Genomic DNA, 24,293 nt, shown 5'->3' on the forward strand with positions numbered 1-24,293 from the left:
TAATATCAATAAGGGTCCGGCTTTAAGTGTCCCGAGGTCCCCATATCGGATGACATAAAACTCTTCCCAAAATTTTAATACAAGATTTGCCACCAGGTCAGTGAAGATGTACCCTTAAAATCCAGAGGCTAAAGCAACGAAAATCGAAACAAGGTCGTCGCTTCCTAAACCTGAATGAGCTGCCAATAATCTTACTATTTCTCGTATACTACTCCGTACTGTATCTCCAAGGCGGGCGCGAGGAGGATAGAGTTATGGAGGGGCTGGTGGGTTCAGCTGTCGTGGCCTGAGGCAAGTAACAGAATCCACCTGTACCGCCTTCTTCCGCTTCCTCTCTCGCTTCTTTTTCACTATGTTCTGGTGTGTCCAGTTCTCACTTTCGTTGGCCCGGAGAGATGCCGTCTTAGCTTCCGGGTCAATATCTCGTCGGAGAGCCGTTAGCCACCTACAGGCTCCAAGTCCGTCCAGCTGGTTACTGGCCCATACTAAACACTACAGACGGTGCCTGCGTTTGATGTCTGACGATCCTGTCCGTGCTCTCAACCGGTAGCAACTTTAGCATTTCCCGAAATGCGGCCTGAGCCCAGGTCGAGGCGGCGCCTCACATCCATAGTCTGCAATAGCCGATATATAGATCCAAGATATCCTTTTTACGAGGGACAATGTTTCCCGATCAGCTTTTCAGCCATTGCAGCTGATATATATCTCTAATAACCTAGACCCGTTCTATGTACCTTTTCCGAGCGGGATAAACTTAACTCTATAACTGTGGGCCCCTTCTTGCCTCCAATTAAATGTAGCTCCATACCACGTTCCACATCCACCCTACCTGTGATGCCGTGGGGATCCCATTGAGGCGAATGGGTGGCTCGCAATGCTCTACAACAAGACATTCTGGCATCGCCTCTCTTAAAGAACTTTAATGAAGTGGATACATCTGGCCCACAACACTGCAATCTAGCCAGGATATTTAAACAGTTACAAGTCTCGTTTTCTTTTCTATTCATTGCAACCGTTGCAACTCCAGAAACGAACATCACCATGCGGTTCTTCATAGCCACTCTGGCCCTTGTCGGCTCTGCCGTCGCCTTGCCTCAATCTTACTCTATCCTTCCGGTCAGCACTCCTTCTTCGTCAGCTACCCCTGTCTCGTCGACCCCTGTCTCGTCGACCCCTGTCTCGTCGACCCCTGTCTCGTCGACCCCCGTCTCGTCGACCCCCGTCTCGTCGACTCCTGTCTCGTCGACCCCTGTCTCGTCGACCCCTGTCTCGTCGACCCCCGTCTCGTCGACCCCTGTCTTCACTTCCAAGCCTTCTTCGCCCTCTGAGGTACCCGAGTGTAGCGTCGACTCCGATGGCGACAACGGCAACCACTACGGCTGGTGCAAGAAGGCCAAGCACTGGGGCACCTACAAGAACGGCAAGAGCGGCGACGCCGACGACCTCGGCCCCAGCGAGGAGAACTGAACACTTTTTTCAATGTCGCGATCTGATCTCAATTGATGCATCGCCGCCTCCATCGTGCTTCCGTATACCACTCGGAAGTAATATCGAGGCTGTCACTCGTTTATCTCACGATGCATATGTCGATAGTAAATGTACATGTTTTATTCACCCCATAGTTGTCTATCCCACCCTCAACTTTACGATGGGAAATATCCGTTATTTGTTTGTTCATCGAGCGTCCTTCTCTATCTGTTGATCTTCACTCGTCGCTATCGGCCGTCGAGTTCATGCGTATTCACTACACATACGTACCTATGTAGATCAGGGGTTAACCTGAATGTAGCTTGTACCTTCTTAGCGAGGCTAAACCTTAACGCGCCCAAGCTCAGGTCCCTATTTCTACAGTACTATTTCAGTGGCGCATATTGACGTCATGCCTAGAATCGCAGCTCCACAGCTCCACCGGGCGCAGTCCTGCCCCACATTGGTATCCAGCAGACTTTCCCTTTATATTTTAGCATATTAACCAGCCAATGGTTAAATTTTGTTCTAGATTCCTAGCTTCGTGCTACCTTTAACAGAAATATGGAGCAGTCCTACAGGTAGCCGTTGCCGTTGTTCGTCAGACCATCATTCTCAGTCCCATATAGGCTTTGCGATCTCCCCTTGCGATTTACTCCATTCTGTTGACCCGGTCGCGAGGTCGCTGCTAGTGGAGTGGTCGGATTTCCATCCTCGTAGGATTGATAAAGTGAGCATTTCGGGCGACCCCGACTACCGCGGACATCTTTACAGGTTTAGGTTGGTATCGGATAGAAGCTTAGGGCGCAAGTTGAAAGTTGAAAGTTTGGAGTTGGTTTCAAGACCATACGGCCCCTGGTAGACGAGATGCAAGCGGAAATCGATTCCGCCAGGAGATATTTTCCTCTAAATTCTATGGTTTCTTTTAGCCGATCCAAAGAAGCTTTCCATGACAACAGTGTAGTCAATTATAAATAACAGACTTATGCTAGGCTGGATCACTACTCAGGCTATATGCATGAGTGTCAATGGTGCATGGCATAAATTTGGGAAGAAACAAAGGCTTAAACACGAAGCAACAGAGAGAACAGACACTCCAATATCAGTATATACCAATTCAACTGCGACCACCCCTGGTAGGGAGGGTTTCATCCTACCTAGCGTGTGCATGATAAGCTCACGACCTCGAAGGTCTAGACAATAGGGCAGCGGTGTAAACTCTGAAGGATTCTGACCAACATTGCGCGCCTTGAACGAGATTACCTTAACGCCTTTCTCCCGTTCATTTGGAAGAGGCAGCTCTGTGATGCCTGATTCTTCCGTTGAAGTCCTTGATATAATGTTGCTCCGCCGAAGGCTTTGCTGTGTATATACGGCTGAAAGGGGAAGTAAAGTTGAATATGAACAATGATTTTTGCTGTGTGAGAAACGTCTTTCTGAAATTTGCCTGTTTCTCCAAGGTATATTAGACACTTATAGTATTTGCATGTGGTAGACCACTACACGTAAAATGCACCATATACAAGGACCAAAAATAGGGACTAATGACAAGCGTTGTAAAATGCAATGTTGATTGAAACAATTGACGCTGATAGATGCTTAACGAAGAAAGCTACGCAAATCATTTTGGCGCCCGCTCCACAAAACATACTATATATGTATCTGTGTCACATATTTGTTTCGCCTGCATAACTAGTCTCAAATCAGTCGTAAAGTTGTCACACGAGGAGGGTGGCTAGGGTGTTGGCGGCTAGCGATAGCACCCCGGATCTCAGTTCAAGAGGCATCGGTTCTACTTAACGCCTCGTGTCATGTTAAAAATAGAGAGGTTAATTGGTTTGGAGATTGGCGCCTAAAAGGGACCCATCGGACAGGATTGAAAAGACACAAAAACATAGATTAAGCGCTCTCTGTTCGACTGAGTGTTTCCGAATGAATGCCTAGGGGGTTCCAGGTGCCCACTCATGTGAAGCTTACTAATTGACCGCTACTGGGCACCTGGGCACCTGGGCACCTGGGCACCTACAAGAGGTATTCAACTTCTTCTGCGAAGCATCTCACAACTCGACCATGTCCCGTTTCCATACCACGTTCTATCACGCGATTCCCTCTTCTGCATCGTCATTTCTTTCCGCTTCATATCTTGTTCTATCTCGCGACACCTCTTCTGCAACCATGGCTTCTGGTCTTCTCAAACCTCTAGCGGTGTTTTGCAGTCAATCGCAGTCTCAACGATACATAAAAGGTGTCAGAAACATTGGCGATGCATGGCGTAGCCTTGCTGAAAAGCCTCTGTCCAAGTCTGAAGAAGACTCTTCTCTGGTGCAAACCAACTTTGACTTTGTTTTGAAAATCACGAATATATTGGAAGAGCAATGCCAGTCAGAATCAACCATTGTCGAAATGTCAGCTCACGAGCCATCCACATCTCTGTTGAACGTTTCATCTGAATTATCTCTATCGACTAAGTCATCTACAACCTCTCTGTCAGCCGGGCCATCTACATCAACAGAAAGTCCGCGGCACTATCGTATCTTTGCTGATTATGGCACGGATTTTATCTGGCGCGATCCCGATGACCTTAGGCCTGATGAAGGGGACTGTATGTTAGAGGCTGAAGAAGTGCTCTCTACATTCCCTTCGTCGGTCTTAGAATTATACAATGCGTGGGTAGACACGTACACCGATAACTTCAGCGAAAGACGCCAAAAAACTGAAAACTACTACGCTGATGTTTTTCTAACCGCCTCCGAGGAGGTGGCTTGGAACGTGGCGGGGTTTTTGTTGGCTTGGCGTATCACATTAGCGCCTCAGGTTGGAAGGATTGAATTCAGCGCCGGTTGTTCGAAGTACCTTCTGGAGAAAGGGAAGGAAACCAGTGCGACTTTGCAATTTTTACAGGACCAGATGGGTATTTTAGCTGAAGGAAAGCCTTGACCCTTTACTCTGATACATCGCTTAGCCACGCTTCCATACGCCACTCCCTTTCCGGTAACGTCCAAGGTTAACCGTCAATTACACTTTCTACGAACATAATAACGTCATTGCTAAGCTTCCTTTGTTGACTCGCTGCCTGATTTATTAGATAGTCAATCAATAAGAAATTAGTTGCCTAGTGAGAGGAGAGTAAGAGAAGAGTGAGAGAAGAGTGAGGATTATGGGTATCATAACATCCCCGTGCTATATGTCTACAGTCCGATCGATACCCGTGGAATTCACTACTGAGAAGATGCTTTCCAGCTCAGGTGAACTCCTTCACGAGAACAGTTTCTTACAAGACCTCCCTTCGAATATACCAAGGTATAAATATGTAGGAGGAACGCAATTCTGCATGATCATGGATATAGAGTTCCGCCGGCCTGAAAAGTCCATGATTGCTCAAGCCCAGCAGCGAGCTACTCCACAGGATAAAACCGACCATTCGGGAATTAAGGACGATTCTCTGTTGTCTCGTCAGATCTACAGGGGGGATAGTCAGCAGCCCTATTCCCGTCGTCTCACTCGTTCTTTCCTTAAAAGCCAATCGCCCAACTTCACTTACGTCCACCAGCCGAGCGACTCACTTGGTCAAACCGACAATTTTACAGACGGCGAGCTTCCCAGTGATTGCGTCCTCTTCTACATCCCTGGCCGTTTAATCCAATCGGAAAACAGATGGATTACTGAGTCCATTACATGACTTCAAATACCTAGTCAGCGCACAATTGCTTACCTACTAATTTCGGTCTGAACAGATTGCCCATTTTTGTACTTAGTGAGATAGAGATTTTTATCATCGTGAAATTGACCATACATTCATAATACACCTGATTTCTGTCAGGGGTCCTAGGTGGACCACGTGATATGGCACGTGACCCTCCACACTCTCACCAATCATCCAAGGCCGACCATTCCCCTATTGCGACTTTGATTTTAAACATCTTCCACAAGAATCCTCCTAGGATTGGTCTTCCCAATGACAGTTGAGTACGAGTTTGGCGGACCGTAGGCAAGCCCTCACCTCTTGATTCAAAACAAAGCTAATGTCTCGCTACAGCCTGGGTGCCGCAGCCATCACGTTTGGCCTGCCATTGCTGCTATTTTTATTTGCATTTGGTTGTAATGATGTCGCTGGCTGTCCTATACCGTCACTTCTACCCTCTCGCCCCTTCACCTGGGCCAATGTGAAAGCAGACACAGGTCTACTGAATCTCAGTCTAAGTAATTTCATCGGCTGGGAAGCGATCTTCATTACCGTCGCCTACTATGTTTACGGCCTCTGTCTCTGGAGAATTCTCCCTGCTAAAGAAGTTTACGGCACCAAGCTAGTGCATCATGGTCGTCCTCTATTGTATCGCTTCAATGGTATGTATACGAGTCCCATCACATCGTCTTCTGAACATCGGTGTGGACTGAGAATTAATTATTATCCCAGCATTCTTTGCAAGTGTGGTGACTTTGGCCATCTGTGCTGCGGGAACCTTCCTGAAAGGTGCTCACTTCGCGGTCTGGACTTATATTACCGACCATTATGTGCAGCTTTTAACCGCTAATATCCTCATCTCATACATTCTCTCCGCATTCCTTTACATGAACAGTTTTACTGTGGACACGAAATATCCCAACCGGGATCTGCGCGAGCTAGCCGCCGGAGGGACAACGGGGCACATGATCTATGATTTCTATATTGGGCGCGAGCTGAACCCCCGCCTCACATTGCCATTCCTCGGAGAAATCGACATCAAGACTTGGTGCGAAGTCTGCCCCGGTCTTACCGGGTGGATCCTGCTGGATCTGGCCTTTGTTGCCCAACAGTACCGCAACTACGGCTACATCTCCGACAGTATCATCTTCACCGCCGCGGTCCAGGCTTACTATGTGCTCAGCAGCCAATACAACGAATCTGGTATCTTGACTATGATTGATATCACCACTGACGGCATGGGTTTTATGCTCTCCTTCGGTGATCTCGTTTGGGTTCCTTTCCTGTACTCCACCCAGTGCCGCTACCTCGCCGTCTACCCCGTGCATCTAGGCTGGATGCGGATCGCGGCCGTGAGTGCAATCTTTGTTCTCGGCATCTACATCTTCAAGGCCGCCAATAACCAGAAACACATGTTCCGGACCCAGCCTAACCACTCCGCCGTCGCTAAACTCTCTTATATCCAGACTAGACGGGGCACACGGCTCCTCACGGCTGGATGGTGGGGGATAGCTAGACATATTAACTACTTGGGAGACTGGTTGCAGGCGCTCCCGTTCAGCCTGCCGACGGCATTTTCAGGGTACATACTTCTCCCGGCGGGGAGCGCCGTGCTGGATGCCTCCCAGGCTGCAATTCCGATGTTGGATGGCCGGGTGGCGGTACAAGGGCGGGCTACTGGTTGGGGCATAATTTTCACCTACTTCTATGTCCTCTACTTTGCGATCTTGCTGATTCACCGCGAACGTCGAGATGATGCCATGTGCGCGAAAAAGTATGGGGACGACTGGAAAGAGTACAAGCGGATGGTCCGATGGAGAATCGTGCCGTGGATTTATTGAGCACGTATGTGTACGTGCTCGATTGTGTTGGGCTCGTGGGCTAGAGTCCAGACGGATTCCCTCAGTACCAGCTCGACAAGGAGCCCTAAAGGGAGTCATTGGACACCTTACAACGGATGTAGGTCTGGAGCGCACGTGAGGAGGCTGTACTGATAGAGGTCTCTGGGGAAATGGGTACTAGATAGATGGCAATGAAACTGGGACCCGGAATGTCTCAATGTTCATACATGGAATCCACGGAATTCATACAACGCTTGCAATCACGCCTTTTTCTCTCGAGCTAGAAGGGACTCTTAGATATTTCTTGGCGTCCTCGAATACAAATCTTGGCTTTTGGGTTAGCTTGCAGCACGAGTCCAAATTCCATGGGTTTGGCATTGGCGGAAGTCGAGGCAAGCTTCCAGTCGTACTTGAGCAATAGATGGGTCAGCGCGATTTTGGCCTCATGGGCGACGAAGAAGCGACCGGCACACGCGTGCTTCCCGTGGCCGAAGGCCAGATGATTCACACTTGTGCTGACCAGGTGCGCCTGGTTGGTGCTGCCACCGGGTTGATCGCGCATACGTTGAAATCGAAACCCGTCGAACTGCGCCGGGTTCTCGTGAACGCTGGGGCTCCACATGCGATCAGCGGACACCCCGATAACACTTCCCTTGGGTAAAAGGGTTCCGTCGGATAAAGTGATTTCCTCGAGGACAAGTCTATGCATTGATGCTGATGTGAGAGGCTTCTGTCAGTCCCTACTGCGTGAGGAGGGAAGGAAGAGGTTCGTACTCATGGCTAACGGCTTGAGACGCTGACTTTCTTTCAGCACGCTGTCCAGCAACTTCATGTCGTAGAGCGACGATTTGCGCCAACCCCCTTCCTGAATGGCCCCGGCCACCTCCTCTCGCAGGGTCCCAATCAGCTCCGGATGTTGTGCCAGGTCAAGGATCACCTGTGTCAGAAGATCGGTGGTTGTCTCAATCGCCGCCTGAGCCAGGATGAGCTGTGCCACGGCCGGGTCATGTCGACCGTCCCGCGTGGTCGCGTAGTCTTGCTCGAACCATTCAATGGCGTCATTATATTGAGGCACTGGCTGGCTAGCCAGCTCTGCCGCCACCCTGCCCTGGTGGCGTTGCTCGATGATCCCGACGATGATGTGTCGCGCTTCGGCGACCTGGGCACGTAACTTTCGACAATGGGGGATGAACCAATGCACAAACGGCCGCAGTACCGGTGGCCACAGGCGCAGCAGATATGCAGCAATATACGCGGTTTTGGTGTACTCGGTGGTGATCCGGAGCCAGGCCGAATTGTTGGCGCCCGCATCGCCCAGAAAAACGCGCGAGGAAAGTCGGGCCACTAGCTGTAGGACATGCTCTCGCAGACATATCTCTGCCCATTCTGTCAGGCAGATACTACATGTCAGCCTAATCCAAGCCCAGAAGCAAAATATAAGGGCCCGTGGGTTTAACACCAACCTTTCGTGGCAGGAAAATGATCAGTCATTGCAGCGGTACACTCCTCAGACAGGGCTTCAGTAATCTTGGCTATTGTGTTGGAAACCTCAGTTAGCAGCCCACTTCACTCTCTGCCATACGACATCCTCATCCCCATTATGACAGGAAGACACATACCTAGCGTATGCGTGAGCTGGTTGTTCGCAATATCACGACTGAGATGAGCATCCGTAGTACCCATCCGGAATCCTTCAAAGCCCGGGAATCGCGAGTGGAAGTTCTAACTCATTCTCATACACAGAATTAGATTGAACTCATTTTCAATTCTCTGCCAAAACAGCTGTCCATCCTTGTATAGATAGATAACGTATAGTCTCTTGTGTGTAAAGCACGCCTTTCTTGACTCCTGGTTGTATGCGCGCGTACGTACCTGCTCAATCACCTCCGCAAAGCTCAACCGAGGGTCACTTCGAATCTCTGTAGCAAAATGCGCTGGCAAGACGATCATCTCCCCGAGATCAGTTAACAGCCGGAAGGGCCGCCCCGAGCTGACCCCACGGGCAAGCAATCGTCGGGCATGGAGGATGCAGTCGATCTTGGCCCATATCGCACCGATGTCATAGAATTTGGGCGGGTTGACGAGTGGTATATGACCCGCAGCCTTGGTGGAAGAAAAGAAGTTCCTGGTTGTAAGAACGAAAAACACCAGCAGCACCGCGATTACTGGCCATGATGTTGAATCGGCCGGGAACGTATGCCCAAAGAACAATGTGATAATCTGTTGGACTGCCATAACGGATTGGAACGTAAGAAATGACTTTGAGTGGAAGATGAAGTTTGAAGCCCGACAGATGCTAGGTATCAATGCTATGGAGCATGTGCACGTGTAATGGTCAGGTTTGAAGGGCGCATTGGAGCGGAGTTTCCTTTTTTTTTTTTTTTTTTCTTTTTTCTTTTTTCTTTTTTCTTTTTACAGTTATTCAAATTCACTGGTTAGCGTCTCATGCAAGAATAAATCTCTAGATATTTTGGTATTTTCCTGTTCCTTATTTCCTCGGCTGAATACTAATGGGCTATCATACCTGTATCCTCTAGTCTACTGTGTAGAATAACCCCACTGACGAGGCTGTGTTGTGCAATTACAGACTGCATGAATAGGACGTACTTGGATAACAACCTATTACCCAAGTAAGACTACCCAAGTAAGACTACCCAAGTAAGACTACCCAAGTAAGACTGCCCAAGTAAGACTGACTATGGACGGCGCTAATACACGGAGGTCTTAGTCTCAGCCCACAATGCGCCCCAAGAAAAAGTCCGGCATTCCCTTGGGCAACATCTTTCACGCACCCCAAACGACATTTCCCGTGGCCGGATACCGCGTCAGGCGGAGCAATAGATCATCCTTCGGTTTAATGACGGACAGCATACCTGTTTCGTCTCGCCGCGGCCGGCCAGATTCCGCCTCGAACCCCACCTTGAAAGTAGACAGGAATAGTGCCGTGACTTCAAGCACCTCATCCGACGCTAAGTGTCTCCCGGGGCAGAGGGTACCGCCCCCTCCAAATGTTCGGCTGGCCGATGGATGGACTTGATTTGGCGCCGCCTTGAGAAACCTCTCCGGATCGAAGGTCGTCGCATCCGGACCCCAAATCTTGGGATCAGAGTGGATGGCGGTCGCAGGGATTTGCACTAGGGAGCCTTTGGTGAGCAAGTACGTGCCATCCAGCCATACATCATCGTGCACAAGGAGTGTACTGGTAGATGCCCCCACATAACGGAGGATCTCTTGGAACGTTGACAGAAAGAGCGGACACCGCTCCCGAATCGAGGCTACATCCAAATATCTCTTGCGGATACCATTGGTGCTGACTGACTCCCGAGCGACATCATCCAGTTCTGTGCGGATATGAGCAAGCAGATCGGCACGCTGGAGAATGTGGGAGATGGTCCAGAACGTGACCGGGACCGTATTCAGGAGGAAGGCGCTGAAAATCCCCAAGTAATATCGCGCGAGGTAGTCGCTGCCCCGATTGTGCTGATGTGCGATATCCTCGACCTGTCGCAAGAGCTCACAGGTCTCTCCGCGAGCGATAAATTCCCCTTGTACAAAGCGGTGGAAGGCCTGCACTAGCCGACGGCGGGCTCTCGCTGGGCCTGACGCTGTCAGCTCCGGGAATATCCCCATGGTCAAGCCTTTCAGTCCGCTCTCAAACACCCTAGTTATATATTTCAGTTTGAACATTCTTGAATCTTCTTCTGACCCGGTTTTCGTGGGGGAATGGCCGTACCAAAAGTCCTGCATAAGACTCGGATCTTGTGCGAATGGATTATTGGGCCCAAAAACGGCTTTGGCGGTACACATGGTGATCGTCTCTCGCAGCCAACCCTCGAGTCTAATGGTGACCGGGCCATTGCTAGCGAGAGTGTTCAGCTGAATAACCATCTCCTCCATCATGCCCGTAAAAATCTCGAGGAGGGGAGCTGCCCCGCGCTCGAGCAAACTGTGCTCCGCGGTCCTTGTGTCTCGTCGTAGCGATCCGGTCTCATTGGGGTTTCGCAACAGCTCGGCCAGGTCGTTCTTGTGGAAAGAAAACAGTTTACCCATGACAATCGTCAGGAAGGGGGGATTGCTGTCGATGACCTTCTGACGCCGATTGATCTGGGAAATGAGCGCGGGCGAGGTGACCACATACACTTTCTGAAGTCCCAGGAACACCGTGAGGATAGGTAAATTGGTTTGCTCCCTATCAGATTGTTGTCGGTTAATTGGGAGTCCGACTGGTTCCATCATTGACTCACCTCAACATGCGATAGTAGGACACACCATAGCGGAAGAGCCCTAGGGCATGTCCAACGATGGGAATCCGACTATAGACGATTGGAGGCTCTGAGGTGGTAATCTTGCACTTTCTCACTTCCAGCAGTCTCAGCACGCCGTAGAGTATAATGGATAGCACTAGCAGTGGGATCAAGTTCATATTGGCGTCATACAACCCAAATGTTATCTTCATTGAATGAATAAGGTGATAAGGCAGCAAGATCAACAAAATCAGTATTGGATTAGAAGCCGCGTCGAGGCAATCATAAGTGCTATGGAAATCAACTTATATTTTCTACTCCGATTTTACGGTCGTAGCTAGGTTACCTGATAGAGTAAAAGCTTGGTCGGAACCAATACGTCGAAGAATCGGCGACTGCACCCACGGTATGTATGTTTACTACACTTTCCAAAGCTCCCTCGCCAAAACCCCCATCAGACTTTTTGCAGCCATCCACTGGTCAAGGTGAATGCCCGACCATGCTACACAGTACATTCGTCTTACATGCTGAAATATGGGAGATATTCCCGCTGATTTCTACCGGGTTAGGTTGTACATTTCATCCCAGCCGAGGGTGGACGGGGGTACTGTATGTACAATGTCTGCCCCAAGTGGCTGAAATGCCCAAGGCTGCCGTTTTAGAGCGCACAGAGTAATCTCCCGGTCAGCCCTTTAGTGGGGCTAAATAGTAGCGAGCATGGGGCTGGAATCAGTGATGTCGGACGTTCTAGCCAGATTCCTTACGAGACTAGTCACGATGGACTTCTTTTAGGGTGGGTAAAAGTACTTGGCTGTGAGCCAGCGGAATTTTGCCGACGGACATGCGCCGAGATTGAGACAGACCCTGTTGACTTTCAAGATGGGTGTACATTTTCGTAATGCACCTTTTCCAATTGAGTAATCGTGACCTAGTATACGGTGAACTGTGAGTGCCTGCACTGCCTGCATCCCATGGGCTGTCCAAGATTAGCATATAATCCGCCATCAGAACTGCTTGTAGATGTGCGCTCCTATTGCTTTCTCGCAGATCTGTCCGATGCTTTCGATGTTCTCTTGTTTATCTCTCAAAATTGGAAGCGCTTGGAGCTTCCCGGTATTATTGTCGGTGTTCCTAATATTGTTTGTCACAACAATTCTACACGTGCCCCGCACTTCTACAGGGTTGCGAGTCATCCATGGCATCTTCCTGTGCCTTTTGACATATTCACTTCAGCAAGCGTTTTTTCAGCTATGCGAAAACTATCACTGGCGTGCAGCTGCTGCGCCACTACTATGGATCCAATGTCTGAGTGCTTCCGAGTTGATACTGGTCACCAACACGGACTTCAGCGACATCCGTGCTCTTGGGAGGGGCTCCCTAGTGATACGCAGTATAGCCCTGCTCTGGAATCTGCGCCGCGTTGGAACAAAGTGGAGGGTTGCATGTAGCGGAGTCGATGCAGGGGCCAAAGATCCACCGAAAGGACGGCTTCCCTTTATCTTAAAGCGGCTGTTAACCACATTCTTGGCGTACATCGTCATTGATGCCATGGTATCAGCGCCAACCCTAGACTCCAGTCTCGTGGGGCCACGGAAACAAACCCTCATGCATCCGTTCGATCTCTCATTGGAGGATATTATCTTTCGTGTCATTGGTACGGCTGCATTTTGGGCCAGCACGTACCTTGTCAATTTGGTGATGTCCAACACTGTCGCCATTTTCTGCGTTGCAACGGGGATCAGCTCGACCCAAAACTGCCCTCCCCTGTACGGTCCATTGAGCGAGGCTTACAGCATTCGCCATTTTTGGGGGTACGCAATCCTACAGGATTTACAGATCCCCTCATCTAAAGAGAGCCTACTGATAAGATCCGCCTAGGGTAACGTGGCATCAATGCCTGCGGCGCGGTCTCACGGGCCACGCAGGGCTTATCACCAGGCTAACACCGATATTCTCGGAGTCGAAGATTGTTTCTCGATATATGCGCCTGTCTGTCGCATTCTTGATATCAGGATTCATCCATCATAGCTCCGATCTCGCCATGGGAATTCCCCGAGCCGAGGCGGGCTCCCTCCGCTTTTTTCTCCTACAACCGCTGGGAATCATGCTTGAGGATGGAGTTCAAATGCTTACCGGCAACATTCTGAGCACATCTCATTTAGGCCGAGTCCGCACGCGTCAGATTATAGGCTATGCGTGGGTCATGGTCTTTCTCGTGTGGACTACCCCAACTTGGTTCTACCCACAGCAAAGAACGGCTTTGGACCCCACAGGCCTGCTTCCGTTTCATTTGATCCAGCCAGTACTAGTCCACATCAGGAATCATTGAGGAGAAGTCAGACTGTTGGGACGTTGCGTAATTTTCGAGAAAACGGTCGAATTGTCGAATTGGGCAATTGAGAGAAGTGGACCAGTGGGCCGGGGGGCCGGGCCGTGCCTCAAGCATTTAAAGGTTCTAATATTGTATCTTGTTGGAATAAAAATACGGCATTATTCCACTCGACCAACACAAAAACCACGGTTAATGTGTATAGCCTAATGGAGGCCATATCCCGGTTTGACATATATTTTTCTTTTTTAAAAAATAATTATAAAAAAATAATTGTGGATTTTAATCGAATAATAAAAAAGTTTCTTAATTGATTATAATACATTCGACCTTTTATGATTTTTTGAAGATATAAAATTTTACGAACTGTGGTACTGTATTGCAAAACGTAGGGGTCTAATAAATGGTGTTCGATGCTCGATATTTCTATATCGGCTCTGCTTCCAAATTCCAAGGTTATATGGAGCCTCCACTGCATGACTTAATTTACAAACATGGCGGATTAGGATTACCTAGGTAATAAATCTACGGGTATGCCGGTGTAGGCAAGAATGTGGAAAATTGAATGAATCCGAGTGCGGCTGGACCCCCCTTTTTGGGGCGAATCTATACGAATCCTTTCACAGGATCTACCATTTACCATACTAGGTGTTCATATTGGCGAAAGACTCGATTGGGCAGGAAGGCAACCACTTCATCTTCAACACTGTCTGTAATACTGGTACAAATCGGGACGGAGTTTTTCTGTTTTTCTTCTCAGTGACCAATACAAGACTCAAAATATCGTAACAATGGCCTGGACATTCTTCCTCTATCAGCCTATATTACAGGAATAACTATATTCACCCAGTTAGCAGCGTATATGTTCCTTTGAGGTTCCATTATAAGTCATTCTGGACGGTAGCTTCGCCATCCAAAGCGCACGTTTACGAGTAATATAGCAAATTCTTGCTTTCTAGTTCATTTTCACCACAACTAGCCTCGCAAGGCTCGCACAATCCGGCTCGTCGTGTAATCATGACATTGGTAGTCTGCATGTTCAATTATTTGCCTGACTTTGTCCACCTGTGTCAATATCTCAAATATATCCTCCTGGTCGCGGTTGGCGCGTTCATCTTCGAGAAATTGAGCTATGCCTTGTTCACGGACTCCCAGGAACCTCCCAAGCTCCCATCATCATTCCCCCTGGTAGGGCATCTGATTGGTATGCTGAGAAAACATACCCAGTACTTCGATGACCTCTAGTCAGTTCCCCAACTCAGCCCTCTCCGTCACGACTGGTGCATCTTGTCGAAATGTTGTTCTTTTCCTCCGCAAGTCAATATATTCTAATGGTACTCAATCAGCAAACAAAATGGGATGCCAATTGCCAGCTTACCCGTCCTGGGCGGCAAGATATACGTGATCTGGGATACTGCGCTCGTCCAAGCCGGATTGCGCGCAAGAACCATGTCATTCGACGCGATCATGTTGCAGCATGCGCAGGGCCTTCTCGGTCTGCGCGATGAATCTGTTGTGATTGCTCGCGATGGCTTGCTGACTGATTTGATGAACGTCACGAAACCGCTTCTTTTGGGTAGCGGACTGGCCACCATCAATATGTCGGTGCTGAACCATGCGGCGGAGACGCTAAATGAGATCCTTGCTGCAGATGATACGCTTGAGATTCCGGATCTCTACCACTGGATTCAGACAATGGGGACGCTGGCGACTACCGAAGCATTGTATGGCGCGGTAAATCCTCTGCACGGTAATCGAAGATTGGTAGAGGATGTCTGGTGAGTTGGGAACCTTTACCTGATGCATGTGAATTACTAAAGCCCCTTTGCTAATGACTCCATGATTGTCTCATGGGCAAATTCAGGTTGTTTGAAAGTGGACTACGGACCCTGGGATTAAATTTCTTTCCCCGAGTGATCGCCGGACGTGCATATCACGCCCGAGAGCGTCTTCTGGATGCTATTTCCCCTCTCTTCTCTCCCTCTCCACCATTGGACGGTCTCCCCGAGTTGACTTGCCGCAGAGCACAGGTGATCCGCAGCAAGGGGATCCGCGACTCGCGCGAGATCGCCCGTATCGAACTGGCTCTGCTGCACGGTGCTACGGTGAACACCATCCCCACCCTCTTTTGGACGGTGGCTCATACCTTTGCCCGGCCCGATTTGGTGGCTCGTCTCCGCGCTGAGATCCTGCCCCTTGTGAGCTTTCTTCCTCGCGGGGGAGCAGCCGAGGAGGGGGGTGAAGCTCAAGCACAAGCTCGAACACAAGCACAAATCTCACTGAAAGACCTCGAGACCACCTGCCCGCTACTGCTATCCACCTACCGCGAGGTAATCCGGCTATCTAACCAAGCGATGTCCACGCGCCAAGTGATGGAGAACACGACGGTGACGGACGGGGGAGGTCGCACATACTTTCTGCGGGCCGGGTGCTCGGTCGTGATGCCCGCCACGGGGCATATGGGGGGCGACGTCTGGGGCGCCAACAAGAACGACTTCGACCCGGAGCGATTCCTCGATTGGCACGACAACAAGGCCAGTCGGGATCGACGTCTCGTCTACATGCCCTTTGGCGGGGGAAGGCATTTGTGTCCCGGGCGAAACCTAGCAAAAGCGGAGATTTTGGGCATCGTCGCTATGCTGCTCCTGTCCTTTGAAATAGAGGATGGCGCGTGCCCCGCCGAGCAGCAGCAGCCGATAAACGTTCCAACTTTAGAGCCGGCGAGGCTGGGACAAGGTGTTGGTAAGCCGGTTTATCTCAGGGCTGGAGGTGGGCTTCCTGTGCGGCTTAAGACGAGGAAGGGGTTGCAGAGGATTAGTTGGAAGATTGTTGCGTAGTTTCATGATATATATGGTTCTATCTCGGAGTTAACACCTGCTGGTTACTCTATTGCTAGGCTTGTCATGATTGAAATTGAAATGGGCTTGAGGTATCAAACTGCAGATAAATTAAGTGGTTTGCTACGACAAATATGCTACACTAAATTCGTTGACACTATGCTGCTACAGGATTCAAGTGAGGACTATTTCCAAGCGCACTCACAGAGCAACAGATGTCAGACCGTGAGAATAGTGACGCGAGATCTCCTGTCCCGCAGACTTTGATTGGAGCCAGCGTATACCAGGCTGGTCTTAGACCAGCCTGCCTGTATGTAGTATATATGCTGTCCAGTCGTCAAAGAATGCCGCCTAGTACTCTCCATGGAGCACATTTCAGTATACTCGAGACCGCCATGAACACCAGCTGTGCATTAGTAGCTAGCAGCGTATCCGTCCATCTCGTTAGTGAGATATTGATGAGGCGGTTAGTGAGTTCTCTAACTAGCGTTGCTGATTCGCATAGGCACGGTAGAACGCAATTTAGGGTCTCGGACTTTAGCCACACGTTACGTCTCTATCCTAGAGATTATCAGAATCGTATATGCAGGGGTTCTTAGGTCATGGGAAACTATACTTTCCAGGGCCTAGGCCGCACACACATGGGATATCCTTCCTTCTACCCACAACTTGTACACGTCTCCCTATGCATTGGCCACATTGGTACCAAAATAGTACGGTATGGTTTTCTCACGTTTCGACCTTGTATCAATACGCCAAGCACCGAAGTGGGTATTGTAGAATTCGGGCTGAATATGTGGAGCTATCTTTACTACCGGGTACGTCTTAGTGGGCCGAGTCTTATGCGCAACGGATCACACCGAGAAAGTCGTTTTAGAGGGTTTTTGGGCCCCACAACCCCGGGGGCCAGTAGACCCCGCGCGAGAACCTAACTAGCTCCACCTTACATTCCCGCATTAGTCGGCCCTCTAGACCTTCCGACGAGCCTGCTTGCCTCGTTCTAGTTGGAGAGCCGTTTCATTTGTCCCTCGGCCCTCTTGCCGATTGGGACTCCGAGACCATTTACGTAACATTCATCCTGCAATCAATAGTAATTTACAAAAAAAAGAAATAGTTATCAGGAAACAATACTCGTAATATATCAGACTAACTGGAGTAGTCCATCGCCAGGACATGAGCATTGAGAACGCAGGAACCCACATTCGCGCGGAAAGGTATACGGTATTTGGTAGATGCCCAACAATCCTCAGCCATTCAATGATAATTGTCAAAAGCCGACAGCCCAGCTCCCAGCTAAGTCAAATTACACATATCTCAACCCCCGGAAGCATCTGTCTGTCAGCCAAAATTTAGCACCGCAGGTAGTAACAGGAGACAAGATGAGAAGACTTCACGTAACCCCAAGTGTTGAACCTTTTTCGATTGCAGCAACGGTGAGCTTGAAGAATTACCGTCGAACCTCGCGCAAAAACAGCCGACTCGCGCACTCTACAAGTTCGAAGAGAGTCACCTGGGGGCGGACTTGCGATCATCAATCCTGGCTGCGCACCCTTTTTTGGTCTACTCCAGTGGTTATTGCTCCAATGCTGGCTCTGTCATGCTTTCTTGCGCTGGCCGGGTATGATGGATCTCTCTTCAAGCTATTTGCAGCAGTTCTCAAAGACGGATTTCTGCCCGTTCTACATACTCATGGTCCTAGGATCACTCTCCGGGCTATGGCCGCAATTATATTCTGGCTTGCTTTTCAGGCTGTGCTATACCACTATCTACCGGGTCCTACCAATACGGGCCAGCGTACTCCAGCCGGTCATCTGTTAACATATCGGATGAACGGTCTCCTGGCGTGGGTAATAACTCACGTTGCCTTCATCGCCCTATGTTACTTGGACCTTCTAGACCCGGCATTTATTCCGCGTAATTGGGAAGGACTGTTTGCTGCTATGAACCTTGCTGGGTTTGGTCTTTCTTTATTAGCGTACCTCAAGGCATACCTGATGCCTACGCACCCAGAGGATCGGAAGTTTAGTGGTGAGCTCGCTCTCCAAGATTTCTCTTGTTATTGGCTCCTGTTTGCAGCCTAACGATTCTCTCAGGCTGCGCTCTCTATGACTTCTACATGGGCATCGAACTAAACCCCAGGATTGGGGATAACTTCGACCTCAAGCTTTATACCAATGGAAGACCTGGTCTGATCGCATGGACATTGGTGTCAGTTTTCTTGTTTTACCGTGATTCTTTAACTCCTGCTAAAAATGTTTCCAGAGACTTGTCTAACATTGCATACCACTATCAAATCCATCGTCACACCAGTCCATCCCTGATCTTAGTAACCATTCTCCATGGTATCTATGTACTCGACTTCTTCATCAACGAAGCCTGGTATCTCCGCACAATCGACATCGCCCACGATCACTACGGCTTCTATCTCGCCTGGGGCTGCCTCACCTGGGTCCCGTCTATGTACACATTACAGACCCAATTCCTCGGCCTTTACCCCACATCAGCGTCTCCGGTCTTTCTAATCCTCATCTTCAGCATTGGAATTGCGGGTTATGCATTGTTCCGATCCGTCAACGACCAGAAAGATCGCGTGCGGCGTTCCGACGGGAAAGCCCTGGTGTGGGGCAAACCCGCCGAGTTCATCGTCGCGAAGTACAAGACGTCGGATGGTGCTGAGCACCAGAGTCTCTTGCTGTGCAGCGGCTGGTGGGGCTGGTCACGTCATGCAAATTATGTTGGGGACTTGATGCTGAGCTTTTCTATGTGTGCGCTCGTCCACACCACGTCGCTCTTGGTCTGGTTCTACATTATATTCATGGCGGTATTGCTCGTGCATCGGTGCCTCCGGGACGAGGAGCGAGGGCAGGCAAAGTATGGGGTTTTCTGGGAGGAGTATTGCCGGAGGGTCCCTTGGCGACTGGTGCCGGGCATTTGGTGAGGTCCTAGTAGGCCCGGCAGCGTCGTAGCACCTAGGTAGAATATGAGACGAGAACGGGGCCAGTATAACGAAGAAAGCCTGTTGGAGCCTGGTCATGTGACCTAGGTGGCTGCCTGTTTTGTCAGGCTAGTAATGCCTGCTTGTTTGTCTCCTTCCTGTCTCTCTTAGTCTTCTTCTCTTCTCTCTCTCTTCCTCCCCCAGTCTTCTGTTAGGCAGTGAATACAGTCATTCCGCTCTCCTTGTTCTCGTTGCCGCCCTCGAAGCCCTAGCGCCTCGTGTTATCTCTAAGAAGACTTATATCTGTTGACATGCAATGCATGCAGGGTATGCGTTTGTCTCTGTGTGAGCATTTGCCTAGCTCGTCTCCTTTGTCATGTCGCCGGCTTATATACCGGCTCGCTTCTATAGATGCAACATCACCTCTCTTCTTCTTCACGATTTTCGATCGATATCTCTTCCTTCGTAGCCTCAACAGGTTACGAGCCCTCTCTCTTTTTCCGCTTTGCTAGATTCATCAAGATCTAATCGTTCATCTGACGAGCTTTTCGCGAGAGATTTTCATGGTGGAGAATAGCAAAAGGCTATATCTCACTTCTTTTCCAAAGTTGCCGCTGTGTGAGAATCCAAAGTCGAAAGACGCCTGCGTGCGAAGCCGCCGCTGTGCAGCAATTTCCAAAACCACCTGTGTGCAAACCCGCCTGTGTGCGACAAAATTCAAATGGGTGTTATACAGTGTCTTTCATTAAGGACTGTCTTCATCCTCCATCTTTATCTTCATTAATTTTCATTGGCTACAGTGGCTGAATCCTTTTCCTCTGCTGCCATGCAGCTTGACGACAGTCGCGACTGGCATTCGAAGCGAGACTGATATGACAGCCAGACTGATGCCTGGTTTGACACGTGTCAGGCCTCCATTGTTTGCTAGCTAGTGAGTATATTAGCTAGCCTCTGTCAGTCAGATCATCAATCTCTTCCTTCTTTCTCTCTCTCTCCTTCTGGCCTTTGCCGGATCAGAGACGCTGTCGTTGACAACCAGAGTGTGAACCTTCCTGAGATAGGAAGCTTCAATCTATACAAACTCACGCCGCCGCTCAAAGAGCGAGCAGATCTCGACATCTGGATTGACCGGGTCGAGAAGGTCCTCCGAGGCCTAAAGCTTCACAATTTGATCAACAAAGACATACCCTGGCTTATGCTCCGCGATCCAAATGCAGACAAATGGCATACTCTCTCACTGCAAGTGAGAACATGGCTTTCTAGCAGCGTCGACTACACTGTCATGCCCTCTTCTTTCTCTTCAAGATGCTGGTAATGTTACTTGGGAAATCCAGATCCATTGCTGCTTGGATGTAGCTAATATGATTCATAAGCCCCCCACAAACGCCGACCCCCGTACTAGGGATGACCCCCCGCTCCCGCCTGCAACCTGGCTCAGTATCCTTGAGCGTTTAATTGAGCGCTGGGGTTGGGCTGATACTCTTGCCCTCCTCGCCGTCGCCCTTGTGTTCTCTTGGGTCTGGCGGCTCTCACACGGCCGCATCAACCTCTAAGTCTCGTCTCGAGTGCGAGCGCCATGGTCGGAGCTGAGGGAGCGTCTAAGGCCTGACGGAAGGAGGGCAATCCGGACCACTGTAGTCACGGGATCGTAGAGGTGACGAGTCACACTCGGGGGAACTAGGGCGACGAAGCTCAGGAGCTCGGTGATCCGGATCAATAGCAAAAATGCCTTAGCTACAATGTGTACAGGGGGCCGGGGGCTATATACAACCACGCACAGGCACGCACAGAGACCCGGGGTTGTGCGTGGATTTGCGGGGTAGAATCGTGGCGATTCCGTATAGTGGGTCTCTCCCTCTATAAACTAGCCTTGATAAGTTCGCCGTTCACAAATCCGTAGTCTCGTTCACGCATATCACCTGAAACAGTCCGTCCTTACTATCACGCTTTTACGTACTACTCTTCGTCAACATTATATTCGCACCCGAGTTCATCATGGTAGAGCAACTCTAGGAATAATCACAGTTTTATAACTAGCATAGCTATAGGTATAAGGGTGACGGCTGAAAGCAACATGTGTTCAGGATAAAAAGGAAGCGGTAAAACATGGTAACATAAAGTCTCGATCCCGCTATATGGAGATCGAAAAGCTAGGGAAATAGTGTAAGAAGCGAAACAGAAGAAAACCGAAAGCAAGCAGGAGAGTCCTCGAGCGAAGAAGAGGAACTCTAAAAACGGCAGTGTGACGAATACCAAAGAAGAAGCGGAAGCAGAACAAATGAAGAGGCGGAGAAAAGCCGAGGCGAAGCTTCTTAGGGGGAAACAACTTCGTCTTGCAAATCAATGTACGCATCCAACACAATATCCCCCCAGAATTCTTCTGAGATATGTTCTTTCTTTGCAAGAAGTATCCGCCGAGGAATCGCCTGGAGGCTAAGGCGATCAATACATGTGATTTGTCCGAACAATATTCCAAGTAACTGGTTCGGCATCTTGGCTCTACCATCTCACGTTGACTGACCTGGGCTACCCCGAAGTTGATTAATATCATCGGTCACTTGCAGACAGAAGGCCATGATGACCCGGGCGAGGTGATGCATATTGCTTCTACTGTCGATTTTCCATGGCCCGTACTCAGTCATCCTCAAGAAGAACTCTGGCCTGTCGTATCTCCTTGGATTGAATCGCCCTTGCAGGTAATCGAGGCATTCCTGATCATAGTTGGCAATGGTTATGTAAATCTCATCTCTCGCCTGTGAAACGATGATGCGCCTATAAGGGCTGGTTAGCATGGGAAACTTTCAATGGGAAATTCTCATTTAGCTTACCGTTCGAGGGGGCATTGCCGGGAGTTGACATCACTCATGATCCATGCAACCATTTCTGCAGCTTCTTGCCACAGAACTTCGGGATGTTGCTCACGGTCCCTGATCATTGCCTTTACCTCCACGACGGCAAACACTTCCAAGGTATGGGGTGTAATGAGATAACCGTCCGTGCATTCAATCAATCGGTTATTACCGAAAGACACCGCATTAAACGGTCTCCGGTCAGAGCTCCATCGACAGGCCATATACGCATTGTGAGCGTCTTCAGAAGGTTCATCAACGATTCGTTCACGATTTGCTCGTCCGCCATTCTGCTTGGCACGACGTAGTCTACATCGGCCGCGGCTGTAAGAATGGTCGGGACGCTTGTCACTGTAGAAGCGACGCTCACTCCTGAGCCTTGGGCATGCCCAGGTCCCACACTTGTGTGACTCGCGCCGGATTGACTTGCGCTAGATTGACTCGCGCCGAATGGAGAGCCAGGGACCCGTACGGCGCGGGATGGTCGGAATGCTGGTCCAGCGGACTGGTGGGATGTCCCTGGAGTAATATTAAGCACCTCTGTTGAGGCTATGAAGGAGGTTAAAGATGGAGAAGAAGTGAGTGAGGTGATGAATCTATGGAAAGGAGGCTGTATAAATAGCCTCCGAGAATGACAAACATGACAAACCAGCCCTGGAGGCAAATGCTCAGTCTGCACAGAGACAAACGCATACCCTGCATGCATTGCATGTCAACACACCCCCCCAGACTGAGCACCATAAAACATCATAGTGATAGATACAGACTACGATGAAATGTAGTATGCTCTGGAAAAGTGATAAAATGCGTGGAGAAGGGAAGAAACTATCTGAAGATGAGCTAGGTAAGTGTGAAGGAGCAAAGGAAGTCACGTGACTTCTAACACATAGAAAACATAAGTCTATGTCAAAAGGATAAATCAATATGGTTCCTATAGTAAAAATCGGTGGAAAGTGGGTCAGCAATAGCTGATACAAAGTGATAAAGATCAAGATAAGATAATATGAACACAGTTCTCAAAGACAGACACTATATACCACGATAAACGAGAAAGTTCTCAATAAAAGAGACTCCTTTTAGTGCACGAAGGCAGATTCACATAGCGGTGATTGCACAAAGGTGGGTTTATATAGCGGTGATACTTAAGGCGGGTTCACACAGCGGTAAATTATAATCCGGGTATATATAGCGGTGTCTCGGGATCTCGCATAGCGGCGATTGTAATCCGGGTACGCACAGCGGCGACTTCCGATCGCTTCTTCGCTCAGCGGCGATGAAGAAAAGGTGAGATATAACTTCTGCTATTCTTAGGGAAAAGTGAGAGATATGTCAAACTGGGGTATGGCCTCCATTAGGCTATACACACTAACCGTGGTTTTTGTGTTGGTCGAGTGGAATAATGCCGTATTTTATTCCAACAAGATAGCTTATTCTCTAGTTAATAAAAGCTTAGTTCTTAATAAAACTAGCAAAGGGGATAGAGGAAAAAGGGCCTTATAACCTATTAAGGCTATAAGGCAAGAATGTTGTTAATAGCATAGCTCTATATAGGTTTCCGGTAAGGTGCTAGCGGTGCTAGGGGTAGGAGGCATTTAGCCTCGCTACCCCTGCTGCTGAAGCTGATAAAGATGTGCTCGGGGAGAGCCTGGGCTCATAACCTGTTGAGGCTACGAAGGAGGTGAAAGATGGAGAAGAAGTGAGTGAAGTGATGAATCTATAGAAAGGAGGCTTTATAAATAGCCTCCGAGAATGACAAACATGACAAACCAGGCCTGGAGGCAAATGCTCAGTCTGCACAGAGACAAACGCATACCCTGCATGTATTATGTCAACAACCTCCAGCTGAGCTTCCCTCACCAATTGGAATGCACCGAGGGCCTCGTGCTGACTAGGATCCTCCTGGGTTCCGACGTGTGTCTCATATAGCCTGAGCTCGTTGAAACCAAGCTGTATCTGACGAACTCTTTCTGCAATGGGATCTTCGATGGGGAACCGATCGATCGGTATTACGTCTGATCGGAGCACTGGTTGCCACTATACTTAGAAAAAGTCGTATTATCTCTCCACGAGCAATAGGAGTATAAGGCGAGAGAAGGGGTTATATTGAAC

At 49.4% G+C, this 24,293-nt stretch overlaps 10 protein-coding genes across 10 annotated transcripts; 7 read left to right on the plus strand and 3 right to left on the minus strand.

Annotated features, from left to right (window-relative positions):
- Positions 1-1,041: 1,041 nt before the first annotated feature.
- Positions 1,042-1,467, plus strand: N7489_000145 (uncharacterized protein; the record flags this gene model as incomplete). Its single annotated transcript, XM_056705901.1, has 1 exon — positions 1,042-1,467. One exon carries the CDS (start codon positions 1,042-1,044, stop codon positions 1,465-1,467), a length of 426 nt encoding a protein of 141 aa, XP_056570203.1.
- A 2,175-nt stretch (positions 1,468-3,642) lies between these two features.
- On the plus strand, positions 3,643-4,404 carry N7489_000146 (uncharacterized protein; the record flags this gene model as incomplete). The annotated part of the gene is made up of 1 exon (XM_056705902.1): positions 3,643-4,404. One exon carries the CDS (start codon positions 3,643-3,645, stop codon positions 4,402-4,404), a length of 762 nt encoding a protein of 253 aa, XP_056570204.1.
- A 1,018-nt stretch (positions 4,405-5,422) lies between these two features.
- On the plus strand, positions 5,423-6,990 carry N7489_000147 (uncharacterized protein; the record flags this gene model as incomplete). Its single annotated transcript, XM_056705903.1, has 3 exons — positions 5,423-5,451; positions 5,504-5,811; positions 5,882-6,990. The coding sequence occupies 3 exons, from the start codon at positions 5,423-5,425 to the stop codon at positions 6,988-6,990; spliced, it is 1,446 nt and encodes a 481-aa protein (XP_056570205.1).
- Positions 6,991-7,270: 280 nt separating this feature from the next.
- On the minus strand, positions 7,271-9,225 carry N7489_000148 (cytochrome P450; the record flags this gene model as incomplete). Its single annotated transcript, XM_056705904.1, has 5 exons — positions 7,271-7,704; positions 7,765-8,376; positions 8,454-8,522; positions 8,610-8,712; positions 8,863-9,225. 5 exons carry the CDS (start codon positions 9,223-9,225, stop codon positions 7,271-7,273), a joined length of 1,581 nt encoding a protein of 526 aa, XP_056570206.1.
- A 549-nt stretch (positions 9,226-9,774) lies between these two features.
- N7489_000149 (cytochrome P450) lies at positions 9,775-11,413 on the minus strand (the record flags this gene model as incomplete). Its single annotated transcript, XM_056705905.1, has 3 exons — positions 9,775-10,651; positions 10,724-11,179; positions 11,235-11,413. 3 exons carry the CDS (start codon positions 11,411-11,413, stop codon positions 9,775-9,777), a joined length of 1,512 nt encoding a protein of 503 aa, XP_056570207.1.
- A 1,016-nt stretch (positions 11,414-12,429) lies between these two features.
- On the plus strand, positions 12,430-13,563 carry N7489_000150 (wax synthase family protein; the record flags this gene model as incomplete). Its single annotated transcript, XM_056705906.1, has 3 exons — positions 12,430-12,442; positions 12,511-13,045; positions 13,113-13,563. 3 exons carry the CDS (start codon positions 12,430-12,432, stop codon positions 13,561-13,563), a joined length of 999 nt encoding a protein of 332 aa, XP_056570208.1.
- Positions 13,564-14,580: 1,017 nt separating this feature from the next.
- N7489_000151 (cytochrome P450) lies at positions 14,581-16,400 on the plus strand (the record flags this gene model as incomplete). Its single annotated transcript, XM_056705907.1, has 3 exons — positions 14,581-14,807; positions 14,910-15,341; positions 15,428-16,400. The coding sequence occupies 3 exons, from the start codon at positions 14,581-14,583 to the stop codon at positions 16,398-16,400; spliced, it is 1,632 nt and encodes a 543-aa protein (XP_056570209.1).
- A 1,583-nt stretch (positions 16,401-17,983) lies between these two features.
- N7489_000152 (uncharacterized protein) lies at positions 17,984-19,338 on the plus strand (the record flags this gene model as incomplete). Its single annotated transcript, XM_056705908.1, has 4 exons — positions 17,984-18,018; positions 18,100-18,428; positions 18,494-18,608; positions 18,663-19,338. 4 exons carry the CDS (start codon positions 17,984-17,986, stop codon positions 19,336-19,338), a joined length of 1,155 nt encoding a protein of 384 aa, XP_056570210.1.
- A 1,358-nt stretch (positions 19,339-20,696) lies between these two features.
- N7489_000153 (AMP-dependent synthetase/ligase) lies at positions 20,697-20,888 on the plus strand (the record flags this gene model as incomplete). Its single annotated transcript, XM_056705909.1, has 1 exon — positions 20,697-20,888. One exon carries the CDS (start codon positions 20,697-20,699, stop codon positions 20,886-20,888), a length of 192 nt encoding a protein of 63 aa, XP_056570211.1.
- A 759-nt stretch (positions 20,889-21,647) lies between these two features.
- Positions 21,648-22,571, minus strand: N7489_000154 (uncharacterized protein; the record flags this gene model as incomplete). Its single annotated transcript, XM_056705910.1, has 4 exons — positions 21,648-21,768; positions 21,847-22,107; positions 22,164-22,508; positions 22,555-22,571. 4 exons carry the CDS (start codon positions 22,569-22,571, stop codon positions 21,648-21,650), a joined length of 744 nt encoding a protein of 247 aa, XP_056570212.1.
- Positions 22,572-24,293: the final 1,722 nt, after the last annotated feature.

The sequence above is a fragment of the Penicillium chrysogenum genome, assembly GCF_028827035.1.
Source record: "Penicillium chrysogenum strain IBT 35668 chromosome Unknown utg000001l_segment0_segment0, whole genome shotgun sequence".
In the NCBI taxonomy this organism is placed as follows: Eukaryota; Fungi; Ascomycota; class Eurotiomycetes; order Eurotiales; family Aspergillaceae; genus Penicillium; species Penicillium chrysogenum.